General features: G+C 40.7%; 1 protein-coding gene across 2 annotated transcripts in view; it reads left to right on the forward strand.

The window, feature by feature from the left end:
- Window positions 1–17,032, forward strand: part of LOC145350831 (retinol dehydrogenase 13-like) — a 112,324-nt gene that overhangs the window by 71,767 nt on the left and 23,525 nt on the right. The window contains exons 1-5 of one of the 2 annotated variants that reach the window (XM_080200171.1): window positions 1,779–1,886; window positions 3,534–3,689; window positions 6,719–6,823; window positions 9,671–9,883; window positions 15,105–15,206. In XM_080200171.1, coding sequence (XP_080056297.1) covers window positions 3,548–3,689; window positions 6,719–6,823; window positions 9,671–9,883; window positions 15,105–15,206 — 562 coding nt within the window. In that variant the 5' untranslated portion in view covers window positions 1,779–1,886; window positions 3,534–3,547. Of the gene's footprint in view, window positions 1–1,778; window positions 1,887–3,533; window positions 3,690–6,718; window positions 6,824–9,670; window positions 9,884–15,104; window positions 15,207–17,032 lie in introns of those variants that run through there. The other variant, XM_080200170.1, reaches the window with a different exon arrangement.

Genomic DNA, 17,032 nt, shown 5'->3' on the forward strand with positions numbered 1-17,032 from the left:
ATGGCGGCGTGGGCTCGTTGGGCCGAAGGGCCTGTTTCCCGTGCTGTGTTGTTCTTTGTTCTTTATAGGCACCCTGCTCAAATGTCCCCCAGCTTATTACAGTTGCACTTTCAAAATCCCAGTTATCTAATCTTTGGCCCTCTGTTTGCTACTACATTTCTGTCGTGACTGATTTGCTCAACTGTATCTTTACCTCTATCTTTAATATCCTAGTTTCAAAGATGCATGGGTTAGGTTGACTGGCCATGTTAATCCCCTGACACTAGGGTCAATTTATCAGGGTAAATGTACTGGGTTGTGGGAGTAAGGTCAGGGTGGGACTGTGGTCGATACAGACTCAGTGAACCAAATGGCCCCCTTCTGTACTGCAGGGATCCTATGATTCTAATAAAACTCTCACCCTGGCCGTTTCTCTGATACACCCTGCACCTCTGCTCCCCAAGTCCAAGGGACACAAACTTGAAAGAATATGGCATGCATTTGGTTTAGCTATTCACTAACCAGGTCATCCAGGAACGCAGAAATAACCCCTGGCTATTTTACTGCAAATTGTCATCTTAAACTCTTCTGTCCTGTCTTGTCCACACTTGCCTACAACAATGTGTGTAGGTCTCATGGACTTTTTTGTCACTAACATTGAGATCATCCAATCAGCTGCCTGTGCTGTGCTGTGTCCCTCCCTTCCACTGGCCTAAACTTCGTCTGAAGTTACCATTGTCCTGACCCTGAACTTGCATCTTCCTCTCCGATCTCCCCTTATGCCCCCTCTGAGCTCATCGTGTCCCCAAGATCCACGTCCTCATCCCATAATCTTATTCCCATTAAACGGCTGATCAATCAGCTTTCCCTCCAGGTCCTATGTTAGCTGATATTGTTAGTTCTCTCTTCAGGTGTTGTCCCTTTTGTCTTTCAAATATTCCATTATCAGACCTCTCCTTAAAACAAAACCCTGGACCCCTCCATCCTTACAAGCTGCTACCCCATCTCCTACCTCCCTTCCCCCTCCAAACTCTTGAACATCTTTCCTGGAACTTCATCTTTGAATTCTTCCAGGTTAAGTTTATGCCCTGCTTCAGTAACGACTCTTAGCAAATTCACAAATGGTATTCTGCCTGACTGTGAGAAGGTAAGCAATGTCTCCTCATCTTTCTGGACCAGTATGGTTGATCACACCTGCACCGTCTTCCTCCAACACCTGTCTGCTGTTGTCCATTGGGTAGGCCTGCTCTTGCCTGGTACCATTCTTATTTATCTAATCGCCACCAGAGTATCATTTCCCATTGTTTCTTCTCTGCTCCTGTATTCCACATGTGTTTATTCTTGGCTCCATCTCATTTTTCAATTACGTGCTGTCCCTTGACATCATGAGAAAACACAGCAATAGTTTTCACATATATGCTGATGACACCTAGCTGTACCTCACCAGCAACATTATTGACTCCATTGTTGCTAAATTATCAAATACTTGACATCATTACTGGATAAGCTGAAAATTTTGGAAAGAATTAAGCTGTTGTCATGTAATCCTACAGCACAGGAGGAGGTCATTCGGTCCATTAAGTCTGCATCAACCACAAACCCACCCAGGCCCTATCCCTTAGCCCCAAGTATTTTACCCTGCTTGTCCACCTGATACTTAAGAGCAATTTTACCATGGCCAGTATACCTAACCCACACATCTTTAGACTGTGGGAGGAAATTGAAGCACCCAGAGGAAACCCGTGCAGACATGGGGAGTACGTGCAAACACCACACAGTCACCCAAGCCAGGAGTCAAACTCAGGTCCCTGGCGCTGTGAGGCAACAGTGCTAGCCACTGTGTCACCGAGCCATTGGTCCGAGCTTTAAACTCTGCTCTGAGGTTGCTGACTCCATCCCTCTCCCTGGTAACTACCTGTGACTAAGCTGTTCGCAACTTTGGGTATCATATTTGACTCCAAGATGGGCTCATAACCACTTATCTGTGCTAATACCTGTCCATCCCCACTCTGTAATGTCATCCAGCTTCTTTCCTGCCTTATTGCTGCTCAAATCCTTATTCATGCCATTGTAACCTCTAGACTTTCCTGATGCACTCCTTGCTTGTCTCTTATGTTCTATCTGTAAACTTGAAGTTATCTAAAAATTTGCCCATGTCGTTACTTGCAAAATATCCCATTCGCCCACCACCCCTGTGCTCACTGACTGATGTTATTTTCCAATCAAACAATGTCTAATTCTAAAATTCACATCCTTGTTTTCAAATCAGTCTATGACTTCACCCTTCCCATTTCTGTATTCTTTGTTGGCCATGCTTTCAGCTGCCTAGATCCTAACCTCTGGGAAAGCATCCCTACAGCCCTCCTCTCAATTTTGCTTTCCTCTTTTTAAGATGCTTCTTAAAACCTGGCTCTTTGACCAACCTTTTGATCATATGGCATAATCTTACCTTCTGTTGCTTTTTCTTGTGATGATGCTCTTGTGAAATGCCTTGTTTTTTTGTTATATTAAAGGCATAATATAATTATATATTGTTGTACTAGAGTGAGACTAAGCTGGTCTTCTGAATGGTGAATGAAAATCAGAGAATATCTGGCTGATTGCTGCCTTAGTCCACTGAGTGACAGGTGAAATGCTATTAGTCTAGGAACAGAATGTCTGCATTCTTGACAATGGAATCAGGAGTCTTTGAAGTAGTATGAAATAATTTTTGTCGGTATTGATATCGCCCAGTACAGCACTAAACCTTAGAAGTCAGAAGGCTCAAGATCTGTGTTCAGTTATCATTGGCCTCAAGTGTGTTTTAAAAGTGGAACTGGGCAGGATTTTATGGCCTCCTCGAGCGAGACTGAAAATTCCGGTCTGAGGTCAACAAATATTTCCATTGTCCACCCCTCACCTGCTCTGATTCAGTAGCGAGCAAGATGGTAGAATTCTTTCACTGCTGCTGTGCTGTGGCTCTGTGATGTACTGGTGTGTGCTACACACAGGTTGAGCTGCAGCAACTTGCTACTACTATTTTGATATTATCTCCAGTCCCTCCAAACAAAGATAACAAGGGAAGCAGATTTATAAGAATGCTGTGTGCTCTAAGTTATCATTTGTCACTGACTATCTTGATTTGGCACGTTTCACTTTTCCTTCATGGTGGCTGGGTCAGACCCATACCTAACAGCATTATTGCAACACCTTTACCACAAACTACAATACTTCAAGAAAAAGTTCCACTACTATCACATTGGGGAAACAAGTGGTGGGCAATAAATGCCAGCTTTGCCAGAAGCACCACATCCCCGCATTGAACTTTTAAAATCCTATTTGAAAATACGATGATGTCAGGTGAGATGAAAATTGAATTTGCCAATAATAGTAACAACCCAGTTGCCTGCCAACACTCACTGTTTAGACCTGTGCATGAAAACCTCAAGTGAAGTAATGTGGCTGTTGGGGTTTGCGAAATCTTAAGCCAGTAGGAGTTGGCACTTCTAGGAGAATGGAAGTGATAATAAGCAAGGGTTGGAAAATTGTATTAAAATCCTTTTCACACTGTGTAGGTGGCAGAATTATAATGGCATGTCGGAACATGGAGAAATGTGAAGCAGCAGCTCGAGAAATTAGAGGTGAAACCCTGAGTCATCATGTATATGCCCGGCATCTTAACCTTGCATCACTTGAAGCGATTCGAGAGTTTGCCAAAAAAATAACTGAAGGTAAAATACTGGTTACTTCCATCAACCATTTGTGCCTGGTTCAGATTAAGCTACAGCAAGTCATTTATTTTTTAACCAAGTTGATTTAATTTGTTATTTTTGGAGGAAAAATGTTTGCCTTTTATCCATTCAACAAAATGTAAAATTAAAATTCAGAAAACAATAGTTTATATAATTACCGGGTGAAGGAAGTTTAAGAACCATGCAAGCTTACAACACAGAGTCTATATTTGTCATGCACGTGCCCGTCCTTTGAAAAGAGCTATCAATTAGCCCTTGTTCTTTCCCCATAATCTTGCAACTTGCCCTCCGCAGAGCATTGTTTTTAAAAGTTATTATCGAACCTGTTTCTACCACTCTTCCAGGCAGTGCAGTCCAGGTCATAATTCCTGTTCCGTGAATCTGTTTCCTTTGGTTGATGATCCTTCTATAAGTGGAAGCAATTTCTAATTTATGATTTGAATATCTTTGTTAAATCTGCCCTCCCTGCTTGAGGGATAACAAACCTAGTTTCTCTGGTCTCTCCATATCGTTTATGTCCCTCAGCTCCAATCCCATTCCAGTAAATCTCTTCTCCATCCTTTTCAAGCCTTGATGTCCTTCTTAATATGTGGTGTCCAGAACTGAACCAATAATTTATAAGAACATAAGAAATAGCCCTTCAAGCCTGCCCCGCCATTCAATAAGATCATGGCTGATCTGAAGTGGATCAGTTCCACTTTCCCGCTTTCTCCCCATAACCCTTAATTCTCTTGTCTATCAAAAACCTATCTACCCGTGACTTAAATATATTCAGCGAGGTAGCCTCCCCACTTCAACAGGCAGAGAATTCCAGAGATTCACCACCCTTTGAGTGAAGAAGTTCCTCCTCAACTCTGATCCAAACTGCCCCTCCCCCTTATTTTGAGGCTGTGCCCTCTAGTCCTGCTATCCTTTCTAAGCGGGATGAATCTCTCTATCTCTACCCTATCTATCCCCTTCATTATCTTATATGTCTCTATAAGATCCCCCCTCAGCCTTCTAAACTCTGAGTGCAGACCCAGTCTATTCAATCTCTCCTCATAGGCTAACCCCCTCATCTCCAGTATCAACCTAGTGAACCTTTTCTGCACTCCCTCCAAGGCCAATATATCCTTGCGCAAATGCGGCAACCAAAACTGCACACAGTACTCCAGTTGCGTCCTCACCAGTGCCCTGTACAGTTGCAGTAAGACCTCCCTACTTTTATATTCCATCCCCCTCGCTATAAAGACCAATATTCCATTCACCTTCTTGATCACCTGCTGCACTTACAAACTGGGTTTCTGTGATTCGTGCACAAGGATCCCCAGGTCCCTCTGCACCATAGCATGCTGCAGCTTTTCGCCTTTTAAATAATAATCCCTCCTACTATTATTTCTACCAAAGTGGATAACCTCACATTTGTTAACATTTATACTCCATCTGCCAGGTCCTCGCCCACTCACTCAGCCCATAATTAATGGTTATATCAGTTTAACATAACTCTTGTGGTTTTGTCCTCTCTTGACCTGATAAATTGGAGCCAGAAGGTCCTGGACAGGAGGGGCACGATTTGCAGAAGGGAAATTTGGAAGCAAGAATTCCCAGTTCCTGCCATGTTTTGTGGGCTGGCTGTCTTTTGGGCTGGAAGACAGCTGTGGACCAAATGATGGGCAAGTCCCACATAGGTCAGGAGGGAGAAATGGTGCAGTAGCCACTGAGGGTCACTACTGTATATTTTCCTCCAGTCTTGTAAACAATCATTCACCACTACATTTTATTTTCTGACCCTTGATAAATTTTCTTTTTGCTCCTTGCAGTCACTGCCACTCTAATCCCTTATGTTTCAGTATTGTTAATGCAACTGTTCTGTGATGCTTTATAAAATGGCTCTTGAAAATTCATATACACAACCTGAACCACATCACACTCGTCAACGATTTGTGTTACGATTTGTTAATCAAATACTGTTCACCTTTAATAATGATGGCTGGTACATACTGATTAATGTTTTTCAAAAGTGACTGTTAACTTTATTCAGAATTATTGCCTGTAAATGTTCCCCACCACTGAATCTTTCGTTACCTGGTTTATCCCCCTCCCTTTTTTGAACAGGATGTAACATTTTTAACCTTCAAGTCTCTGGCACCACTTCCATATCAAAGGGGGATTGGAAAATTGTCAGCAGCACCTCCTCTATTTCCATCCTTCCTTCCCTCAGCAACCTATTACAAGTTCAATCTGGACTAAGTGACTTCTATACTTCGTAGCCTGCTAATGTTTGAGTACCTCATTATAAATTTTATCCTGTCCAGTTTGTATGTCTTCTCTTCCTATAGTGTGACATTAGCAGCATGCTCTTCTTTTGCCCATCAATCTGCTCTTCATTTCCTTTTTCAGTTCTCGTCTAAACTATTCTCTATTCTGTTTGTTTCTGTTTTGAATGATGAACCTGACATTTATTGTAAGCCTCCTTTTTCTGTTTCATTTACTCTCTATATCTTTAGCCATTCTAGCTTAGAATACCTTACTTTCCTCCCTCATGGGAATGTTTTTAGTCTGTACACGAGAGATCTCCTTTTCGAAGGCCTCTCATTGCTCACTTATTGTTTTACCTGACATGCATTCATTCTGATCTAGGATTAGGTCCCTTTTTGAAATCACTGAATTTAGCACTCTTCCAGTTGAGTATTTTTATGCTTGATTGCCCCTTTTAACAACAAATGACATTGTATTGACTAAATATGTTTAAATACAATCCTCTGATTTTTTTTGTCTCTAAGGCATATATTAACTTCAATGTCAAACTTAACTACAACTGAACCTTCAAACAGTCCCATTATGGATTTCAATACAATAACTCCTTAGCTAATAAACCAGGCTAATGTGAGGACTGATGGGAAAATTTGCAGCTTCAGTATTTATATAGAATTGCTGCTGTTATCATATTTGCCCAGATTGCATCACATTAGCACTGAAAACTAAGTTTGCCTGAAATTCAAAACTCCTGTTATTTTTCTTCATTTTAGAGGAAGAGAATATACATGTGTTAATTAACAATGCTGGTATCATGCGATGTCCTTACTGGAAAACAGAAGATGGATTTGAAATGCAGTTTGGTGTAAATCACCTTGGTAAGCTCTGTGAACATCTTTCAGATTGCATGTGTTGATGAACTTTTCACTTTATTCCACATAAAATTGTTTGAGTGTGGGGGGAAGAAATTAATTGGTGATGACTTTAACCTAACTTGCTTAGTAAGCAACTGATGGAATCAAATTGGCTTTGCTTTTTGCATTTGGTCATTTTTATTATCATTAGATTAAAATTGCTTCCCTTTACAATTGTATTTTTTTTCCCCCTCATTTTCTCTTTGAGTATGCCATTGCTGTTTGCCACCTGAGAAGACAAATCAGCTCTGTCCTCTGCTGTTCTGTAATGTACCAGCAGGAGATGCACAAGATTAAGCTCAAAAATGTTTTCTTTCACTCACTCTCCTCAGTTTAGCTAATATCGGAAAGTCACTATAGAGAACTGTTGGCAGTTTCCTGGAGTTGGTTAGAATTCCACTTCTCTATTTGCATTTATGAGGAACTCAAACTCTTAAAATAAACTTGACCCTCAATAAAAAAAATATTTAAAAGGGCTTGATTTGAAAGAACTTGATAAGTTTGATCATGAAATAATGCTGTTGCACACAAATGCAGACAACGGCTCGAGGAAGTATATATGAGTTTATTTGTTCTGGAAAGCAATTTGCAATGCTGAGTCAAAGGTAATTCTAGGATAACAAGTTGTCATGTTCAAGTTCGCATTGTCCATTGACAAAATACAAGTTTTCAAGAAGATCTGGAGTGAGATGCAGTGGTATTTGTCAAGGATCGTCCCGAGCAGCTCGGTGACGCAGGACTCTGTGCTCTACAGGCTGTTTCTGGGGACGCACACCGAGACAAACATCAACTGCTGCTGGAGGGTCATCAACTCAGTGAAGGACGTGCTTTGGTCCACCCGAAACTTGCTGACCTTCCAGTTGAAAGAACTGTCCTCGACCGAGTGTTGCAGACTGGCACATTCCAAGATCCAGGACTATGTGTTGAGGGACGCACTGAAGTTTGGGGCAGCCGCCGCAAAGGCGCAATGGGAAATGCCACACTGTAAGGCCTTTTAACGAAGGCAGACCGAAGGCCCGGAAACTGCAGAATACCCTCGGCCTGCGTAACTGTGTGCCAATCTGACAAATTACGGCACACAATAAATTTTGAAGCAAGTATGTAGTTTCAAGTTTTGAAATGTAATGACTGTAATTTGTATACTACTGTAAAAATGTTTTTATTCTGCACTGTTTGCAATTTTTAGACATGTAGGTTTGCAATAGTTAAATTGAGATTTTTATGAATAAAGTATACTTTTGAAATAAAAAAAAGAAAAGAAAATACAATTTGTTGATAGATTATGTTTAATGGAGTGTTCAAAGGAACTGCATTATTACCAGTCATGGTACTAAACTTGAAAGGGTCTGAAAAATTTAAATGTGAAGTACATTCATTTTTCAGTTGAGTTGCAGAACACTTGCAAGCACATGCATGTTTAAAGACCATTTTCAATTTTTAAAATAATTGAAGTTTTGTGATGGTGGTAGAATTTGTTTAGTGAGAGTCTGAAATTAAGCATGCACTGAAGGGACTGCAAGTGATACTGACTTGTTTTATCACTAGTGTTTGGGTGGCCTTTGAATTGATGGGCCCCTGCTGAGTCAAGTAAATGGCTAGGAAGGCAGATAAGATTACTATGTTTTTGGCAACTCTTAATGAAACCTCAGCATTGTCTATAATTGGCATATTTCTCCAAGGTAACACATTTTCACCCCCTCTTCCAGGCATTGATTAAATTTAATGTAGGATTGGAATGTACCATCAAACCTCTGAAAATTTGTCAAAATGAACATGGTTTTTGTGTGAACCTAAGCATGAGGGCCAAAGGAGATATAGCCAAACCTGGTTCTGTCCTTCTATACAAGTGTTGCATGACTAATACAGCCCTGGGTGAGCTTAGATCATGAATTGAACTTGGGCTGTCTGTTCTATGGGGCTTAAGGTTAGACTACAGCCTCTTACTTCGAAGCCATCAGGAAGCTCTTCCTGCCCCCATGGAGTGTTATTCATACGTTTATTGTTTAGTGCTGCATTCTTATTAGTAACTGAGAGATCTTTGTTCAACGTGCTGTATAGCCCTTCTGGCCACTTGGTATCAAGCTGAATAGACATGGCGTTGAATTGGAGAAATTTCAGAAAACATTTCCTTAGCTGTAGACATTTAATTGGGTGCATTTTCAAATTATTGTCATGTTCTAACTTGGTGCAATAATCATACCTTTATCTTTAAGTTGCTTCCTTCAACTCAACTGAAATTTTGACTTCTTCCTGGTTAAGAGACACAGAATACACTTTGTTAAATCCTTCCAAAACTGCAATAGTATCAGGGCACAGAATGAATCAGCAGATAATACTGTTGGTACCAAAATCCAAGAAGCAACTGTTTTGCAGTTTTGATCTTTTCAAAATCTGAGCCTATGCCAACAACCTGTAGCATGTCTAAAAATCTAGAGGGAAAAAGCTGATAATAACTGTAAAATGGGCCAGGTGTTAAACTCCAATGGCAGTTGGAAGTAAAGAAACCGAGTCTGACTTCTTCCAGAAAGACCTTTATTCCCAATGATATAAAACTCCGACACCATTACACTTGTCTCGCCGTTTATATATGTTATGATGTGGTTAACCAATTTACCTACTATTACTAACTTACACTCCTTGACTGTTAACTATTTCTTACTCTAACTCCAGGTACTGGAGTTGATAGAAAACTATTTGTTCTATTTTCTTTAGAGAGGTACAAGTTGTAAACTCAGCAAATGGATGTTTTTCATTCATTAAAACACTCTTTTTAAAGCTTAGTAATGTTAGATCTATCTTCTTTTAATGTAGGTCATTTTTTGTTGACAAACCTGTTGCTTGAGAAGCTAAAGAACTCTGGAAATGGTCGTATCATAAATGTATCCTCACTAGCTCACAAAGTGGGGCAAATTGATTTCAATGATCTCAACTGGGAAAAGAAAAAATATGACACAAAAGCAGCATACTGTCAAAGTAAACTAGCAAACATATTGTTTACAAAGGAGTTGGCTGAAAGACTTCATGGTAAGTTGAGTTGAGCTAATCATGCTACTAAGATGCATGACATGCCGTGGTGTTTTAATGGTTCATTGGATACACATTCTGTCCAATTGAAAAATAGGCCTTTGAGTAATAATTGGTTTCATTTAATTAACAGTATAACAGTGATGTTTCTCTACACTCCTTGAATACATAAAAATAAAGATTTTTCTTACTTAATAGAAAAAGGAATGTAATCTCAATCTAGCCCCCTGGCCCCTGCAACAACTTGTATAACATCTTTAACACAATAAAAATCTCAAGGCACTTCACAAAAGCACTATCAACCAACGTGTGATTCTGAACCACAGAGATGTTAGGGCAAATGAGGTAAATTTTAAGGAATGTCTTAATGGAGTAAAGAAAGGTACAGTGGAGGAGAGGTTTATGGATGGAATTCTGGAGTTTAGGCTGAAGGAGCTGAAGACACAGTCACCAATGTTGGTAATTAAAATCAGGGATGTTCAGGAGGCTAGAAATAAGGGACTGCAGTATCTTGGAACATGGTAGAGCTGCAGAAGATAAGAGAGAAATCTAAGGCCATGGGGAGATTTATAAACAATGATAAATTGAGACGTTGTTTAACCAGCAAACTAAACTGGCACAGCAGCTTCCACTTGTTACTATTAGCTGTCAGACACTAAATACTAATTGAATCCTGCCAATAATGATCTCTGAGATGCAGTCTCTGACCAACACGTGACATTTCTGTGGTGATTATTTCTTTAAGGACGACACTGCAGAAGAGGGTCACCTGGTTTGAAGGACCAATTGAACTGAGTGAGTAGTCCAGCCCAAGGGGTGGAGTCCTACCTTGAGCAGAAGACATCTAGCAGACATGCAAAAGTCATGTTGGGTTATTGTGCTCCTACTTATCAATTGCATTCATTTTGGGCATAGATAAGGTGGAAGTGGGAAAGGGTGAGCGAGAATCTGAGCAGAGTTGGGGGAATCAGAGCATAGCAGGGGACTGTGGGAGGTGGGGTAGGGTGTTGTGTTTAACAAATTTATTGGATTTTTATGAGGATGTGACTAGTGTAGTAGATGGGGAAACCGGTGGATGTGGTGTTTTTAAATTTCCAGAAGGCGTTTGATAAGGTGCCTCACAAAAGGTTGCTGCAAAAGGTTAGGGTGCACGGGTAAGGTGTTAGCATGGATAGAAGATTGATTGTCTAATTGGAAGCAGAGAGTTGGAATCAATGGGTGCTATTCTGGTTGGCAGTTGGTGACCAGTAGAGTGCTGCAGGGATCGGTGCTGAGGTCTCAACTGTTTACCATTTACATAGATGATCTGGAGGAGAGGGCTGAGTGTAGGGTAATGAAATTTTCTGATGATACGAAGATGAGTGGAAAAGCAAATTGCATGGAAGGCGCAGAAAGTCTGCAGAGAGATCTGGATAGGCTGAGTGAGTGGGCAAGGTCCTGGCAAATGGAGTATAATGTCAGCAAATGTGAGGCTATCCACTTTGGTAGAAATAATAGTAGGAGGGATTATTATTTAAAGGGTAAAAAGCTGCAGCATGCTAAAGTGCAGAGATCTGGGGGCCCTTGTGCACGAATCATAAAAACCCAGTCTGCGGATGCAGTAGGTGATCAAGAAGGCGAATGGAATGTTGGCCTTTATAGCGAGGGGGATAGAATATAAAAGCAAGGAAGTCTTGCAACTGTACAGGGCACTGGTGAGGCCGCAACTGGAGTACCGTGTGCAGTTTTGGTTGCTGCATTTGCAAAAGGATATATTGGCCATGGAAGGAGTGCAGAGAAGGTTCACCAGGCTGATACCGGAGATGAGGGGGTTAGCCTATGAGGAGAGATTGAACAGACTGGGCCTGTACTCGTTCAAGTTTAGAAGGCTGAGGGGGGATCTTATAGAGACATATAAGATAATGAAGGGGCTAGATAGGGTACAGGTAGAGAGATTCTTCCAGCTTAGAAAGGATAGCAGAACTGGGGTGGGGGGGGGGGCGCAGTTTAGATCAGAGTTGAGGAGGAACTTCTTCACTCAAAGGGTGGTGAGTCTCTGGAATTCTCTGCCCATTGAAGTGGTGGAGGCTACCTCGCTGAATATATTTAAGTCACGGGTAGATAGGTTTCTGATAGACAAGAGAATTAAGGGTTATGGGGAGAAAGCGGGAAAGTGGAACTGATCCACTTCAGATCAGCCATGATCTTGTTGAATGGCGGGGCTGGATGGCCTACTCCTGCTCCTATTTCTTATGTTTCTTATGTCAGGGGAATTGCAAAAAGCATTTTAATCAGCCATCTAATGGTTTTGTGGTGATACTAGCATTTGTAGGGCTGACTCCTTGATTTACACCTGTGATTATCAACTTTAACTTTTTGCGTGGCAGAACCTGTATAAATTGAGGGCAACCGGGATCTTGGCTTCATGTCACACTATCTGTAACCCACACAACTTGCCTGCACTTGCAAAATCTCACTAACTGTCCTGGCTGGAGACAATACACATCTCTTTAACTTGTGCTTAACCCTCTCTCCACTCACATTGTCTGTACCTTAAAGACTTGATTACCTGTAAAGACTCGCATTCCAACCATTATTTTGTAAATTGAGTTTGTGTCTTTATATACCCTGTTTGTGAATACAACTCCTACTCATCTGATGAAGGAGCAGCGCTCCGAAAGCTAGTGGCTTATTCTACCAAATAAATAAAAAACCAAATAAAAAAGAAAAGAAAAAAACTAGTAAGTAGAGATAAGATCGACGCAACTTGTGGGCCAAAGAGCCTGTTTGTGCTGTAGTTTTTCTATGATTCTAAACCTGTTGGACATTAACCTAGTGTTGTGAGACTTCTTACTGTGCTTAACCCAGTCCAACGCCGGCATCTCCACATCAAATTGAGAGCAAACCGACAAGCTTTCCCTACTGCTATAAAAACAGGGACAGTAGGACCATCAGCTTGGGTTTCTCTGGAGCTCTTTCAGGGAGACCACAACTTCCAGATTTCAGCACTTTCAAGAGGTTGCAATGCTATATAATCCCTAAAAAGTGCAATCCTCTCAGTATTTACTACTATTGAGGAAGAAAAATCCAGCCCAATACCTTTTTGGTCTACACTTAAAACTATTGGGAAAGCAAATTCTGACATTTTAATTGTGAAATATAATCCATCACAGATTTTTGTTAATGAGCCAACACGCTGCTTATTTGAGTGCTCAGAGCCAAACACAGAATAATAGTGAGACTAGGAAGTGTGGTTTTCAGAGAGAAAGAGTTGAAGTCATTAGTTTGGATTGCCGCTTATGTGCTTCTCAAGCCTTGGACAACCTTGTGCAGGGAGTGTTGTCAGCTGTAGGAGCTTGAGCAGCTTTTGCTAGGCTCTAAGCTACTTGGATAGCATGTTTCTGTACGTGTAACTATGCAGTTTCACAGTGTGCAGGCAGAGAGAAAATGGGTGACCATCAGGTACATAAGGACCGGGCAGATAATGTAAGGGCCGCCAAGCATCTTGCTCTCTAACCATTATTCAATTTTGAATACTGGTGAGGGAAATGGTTCATCTTCAGATTATAGCTGGAGCCCAATGGAAGGAGCCCAAGGGTAGGAGGAAGGTCAGGAAAGCAATAAAGATAGGAGGTTCAATAGTTCATGGAAATACTTTTTGTTTGCATCTGCAGATGTAACTCCAGGATGGCATGTTGCCTCCCTTGTGCTAACACCAAGGGTGTCACTAAGACTGAAAAGCATTCTGAAGGGTGAACAAAGAGCAAATTAAAGAATATTGCAAGTAAAATCAGAAAGACCCAAAGATGTTTTACAACTACACAAAAGAGAAAAAGAATAAAGAGAGTAGGGAAAGATTAAGGACCAAACAGGATATAGAAGTAGAAGTTGTGGATATGGTTATTAGTGAATGTTTTGTGCCTATTGTCGCAAAAGAAATGGAAGATGCGCACATTGAGGAATATGAAACATTGCATGGTATAAAGAGAGAGGAAATATTACAGTGTTTAATATGTTTGAAAGTGGATAAAGCACCTGAATGAAATTTAGTCCCGGCTGCTAAGAGAAGCAAGGGAAAACATAATGGAGGCTATGACCATCATTTTCTGACCCTCTTTGGCTACACATTTGATGCTGGAGGTCTGGTGAACTGCTAACATGGTACTGTTACTTAAAAAAGGCTAAGGTATGTTGAGTAATTACAGATCAGTCAGCCGAACCTCACTGTGGGCAAATTATTGAAATAAATTGAGGGGCAGGATTAACCATCATTTAGAAAGGCACAGATTAATTAAGGATAGTCAGCATGGATTTGTTAAGGGAAAGTCAAGGTTGACTAGTTACATTGAATTTTTGGAGGAGGTACCAAGGATGAAAGTAGTGCATTTGATGAATCTGAATAGATTTTAAGAAGGCTTTTGACAAAGTCCACATGGCAGGTCAGCAAAGAGCCCATGCTATCCAAGGAAAAGTGGCAAGTTGGAACCTAAATTGACTTAATGGCAGGAAGCAAAGGGATATGGTTAGCAAGTGTGTTGTGGCTGGAAGGCTGTAATTCAGATTGGCCCTTTAAGAAGCCTCAGAACCTTCAAGAAGTCAGTGTACCCTAGAATACAATAACATATTGATCATTCTATCCCACCATGCACATTAGCTCACTTTCTTAATACTTTTGCCTCTAGTTCACCCAGATTCTTACGTTGATACGTATCGGTTCCAAAATTTGCAAAGACAAAAAAGCAAGCAATAACAAATAGAATGAGAAAAAGGGAAAGTAAAGAGAGAGCCAGAAATGAAGGGGGAAGGAGACAAATGTGGAGGAGAGATAGGAAATGATAGAAGCAGGGAGGAGAGATTCCATGACACCATTCAAAATCAAAGCTAATATCACAAAAATAAAATTAAACTGCAGAAACATGCTTTGTGAACTTCCACAATGTCTCAGTTAAAAAGTGGGATAACTGTAAGCTATATAAACCAGAAAGATCCCATATGTGAGCCTGTTGCAACAGAGGCACTGTAATTTACCTGGCTTTTCCCAGGGCAAGTAATGAGTCTTAGTCACGTGTGAACCTTGACAGTGAGAGCCATTGAGTTATTTGACTGGATCATTCAGATTGAATATCTCAGCTATCACTGTTAATTTGTTGAGACATTGAGAAGAATGCGCGTTTTCATTTTTGATGTTTTTAAATTTAATTTCACCGCTAAAATAACAAGCCTATCTTTTTTTTCAATAAAGGAAGTGGGGTTACAGTCAATGCTGTGCACCCAGGGGTGACGAACACAGAACTTGGCAGACACACAGGAATGCATAAATCAAATTTTTCCAGTACAGTATTAGGTAAGTGATGCAGGCTAGTTTTATTTCACCATCTTAACAACACGAGTCTATTTGGGAAATGGTTTTAAGTTTGTTGTGAACATTGAAAAAACAAATTGAATGGTACAGCTCCAGCATCACCTAAATATGTACATAACTGGAGTTTTCAAAACCATCTGGAATTTTTTTTAAATGGTTATATTTACCAGATACAATGGAATGCTGCACAAATTGGCTTCCAGCATAAGGCCTTTTAACGGAGGCAGACCGAGGGCCCGGGAACAGCAGAATACCCTCGACCTGCATAACTGTGTGCGAATCTGAGCAATAACGGCACACGGTAATGTATTGAGGCATGTATATAGCTTTAAGTATTGAAATGTAATGACTAACTTGTATAAAACTGTAAAAATGTTATGATTCTGCACTGCTTGCAATTCAAAGCCATATAGATTTGCAATAGTTTATTTGAGATTTTTATGAATAAGTTTTATTTTTGGGAAAAAAAATTGGCTTCCAGCAGCAGTTCTAGCATTTGAAGTGTGCTGGTGCTCTGAATGTAGCCCATTTACATTATGTGGTGTGATATTGATAGTTGCATACTTGGACTGAATCAAATGGGCAAACTGAGAATCAGACTGATTTCATTACAGTAGCAAATGGAGACTATTTTATTAGAAGAATTAGCCAGAAGCAGACTATGACACTAATCATCATTTGCTAGTGATGTTACTGAGGGTTCATGTGCACAAAAGGACAAGACAAGTTATAATGACACTATTGAATTTAGTCAACTTAAGAATGACAAGGCAGTGCAGTATGCAGGGAAAATCACTCGACATTTGACGGCTGATCACAGAATGCCAGAAGAGTTTTGGCAGACCACAAAAAATGTTCTCCTGGATGTAGCAAAGGCAGTGGTGGGATTTATGCAACTTGTGAGATGGAAAGGATGGATATCTGGTAAGATTTTTTTCCTGATTGAAGCCGAGAGGGAGGTGGAGAGGAAAAAGGGTGCACATTGTTACAATGGTTTAAAGACACACATTCAAAGAGAGCTGCGAGCAAATAAAAATGTGTGATGAATTTGAAGTGGAGAATCAGGCAATATACAAAAACCTTTCCAAACAATTCAGTTACATGACATTGGAACCTTGTCTGCATTGTATTCAGTCAGCTTTTAATAAGAATGAAACAGAAATTTTAAAAAATTGCTGCATGATGGTGCAAATATTATGATTACATTTTACAAGGATGATGGTGAATCGGAATTTAATTGCCAAGTTTACATAAGCCTCCTCCTCCTCCTCCTCCTCCTCCTCCGAGCTGAGGTACAGTCAGCCATTCATTAGATGGCCTGCCATAAGACCAGGGACCTGGACAATATTCTGGCAAAATTATACTTGAGGTGGTAGGAGATGCCACAATGCCATTAGGGTGGGAATTCCAGAATTTTGACCCAGTGACTGCGAGGAAGTGGCGATTATATTTCCAAATCAAGGCAGTGAGTGGCTTGGAAAGGAACTTGCAGGTGGTGGTGTTCCCATTTTTCTGCTGCCCTTGTCCTTCTAGATGGAAGTGTTCGTGGGTTTGGAAGGTGCTATTGAAGGATCTTTGGTGAATTGCTGCAGTGCATCTTGTAGATACTACACAATATTGCTACTGAGCGTTGGTGGTGGAGGGAGTGGATGTTTGTAGATGTGGTGCCAATCAAATGGGCTGTTTTGTCGTAGATGGTGTCAAGCTTCTGAAGTGCTGTTAGAGCTGCACCCATCCAGGTAAATCACACTCCTGACTTGTGCCTTGTAGATGGTGCATAGGCTTTGGGGAGTCAGGAGGCGAGTTAC

The sequence above is a fragment of the Carcharhinus amblyrhynchos genome, chromosome 12, assembly GCF_965287045.1.
Source record: "Carcharhinus amblyrhynchos chromosome 12, sCarAmb.v2.hapA, whole genome shotgun sequence".
NCBI lineage: Eukaryota > Metazoa > Chordata > Chondrichthyes > Carcharhiniformes > Carcharhinidae > Carcharhinus > Carcharhinus amblyrhynchos.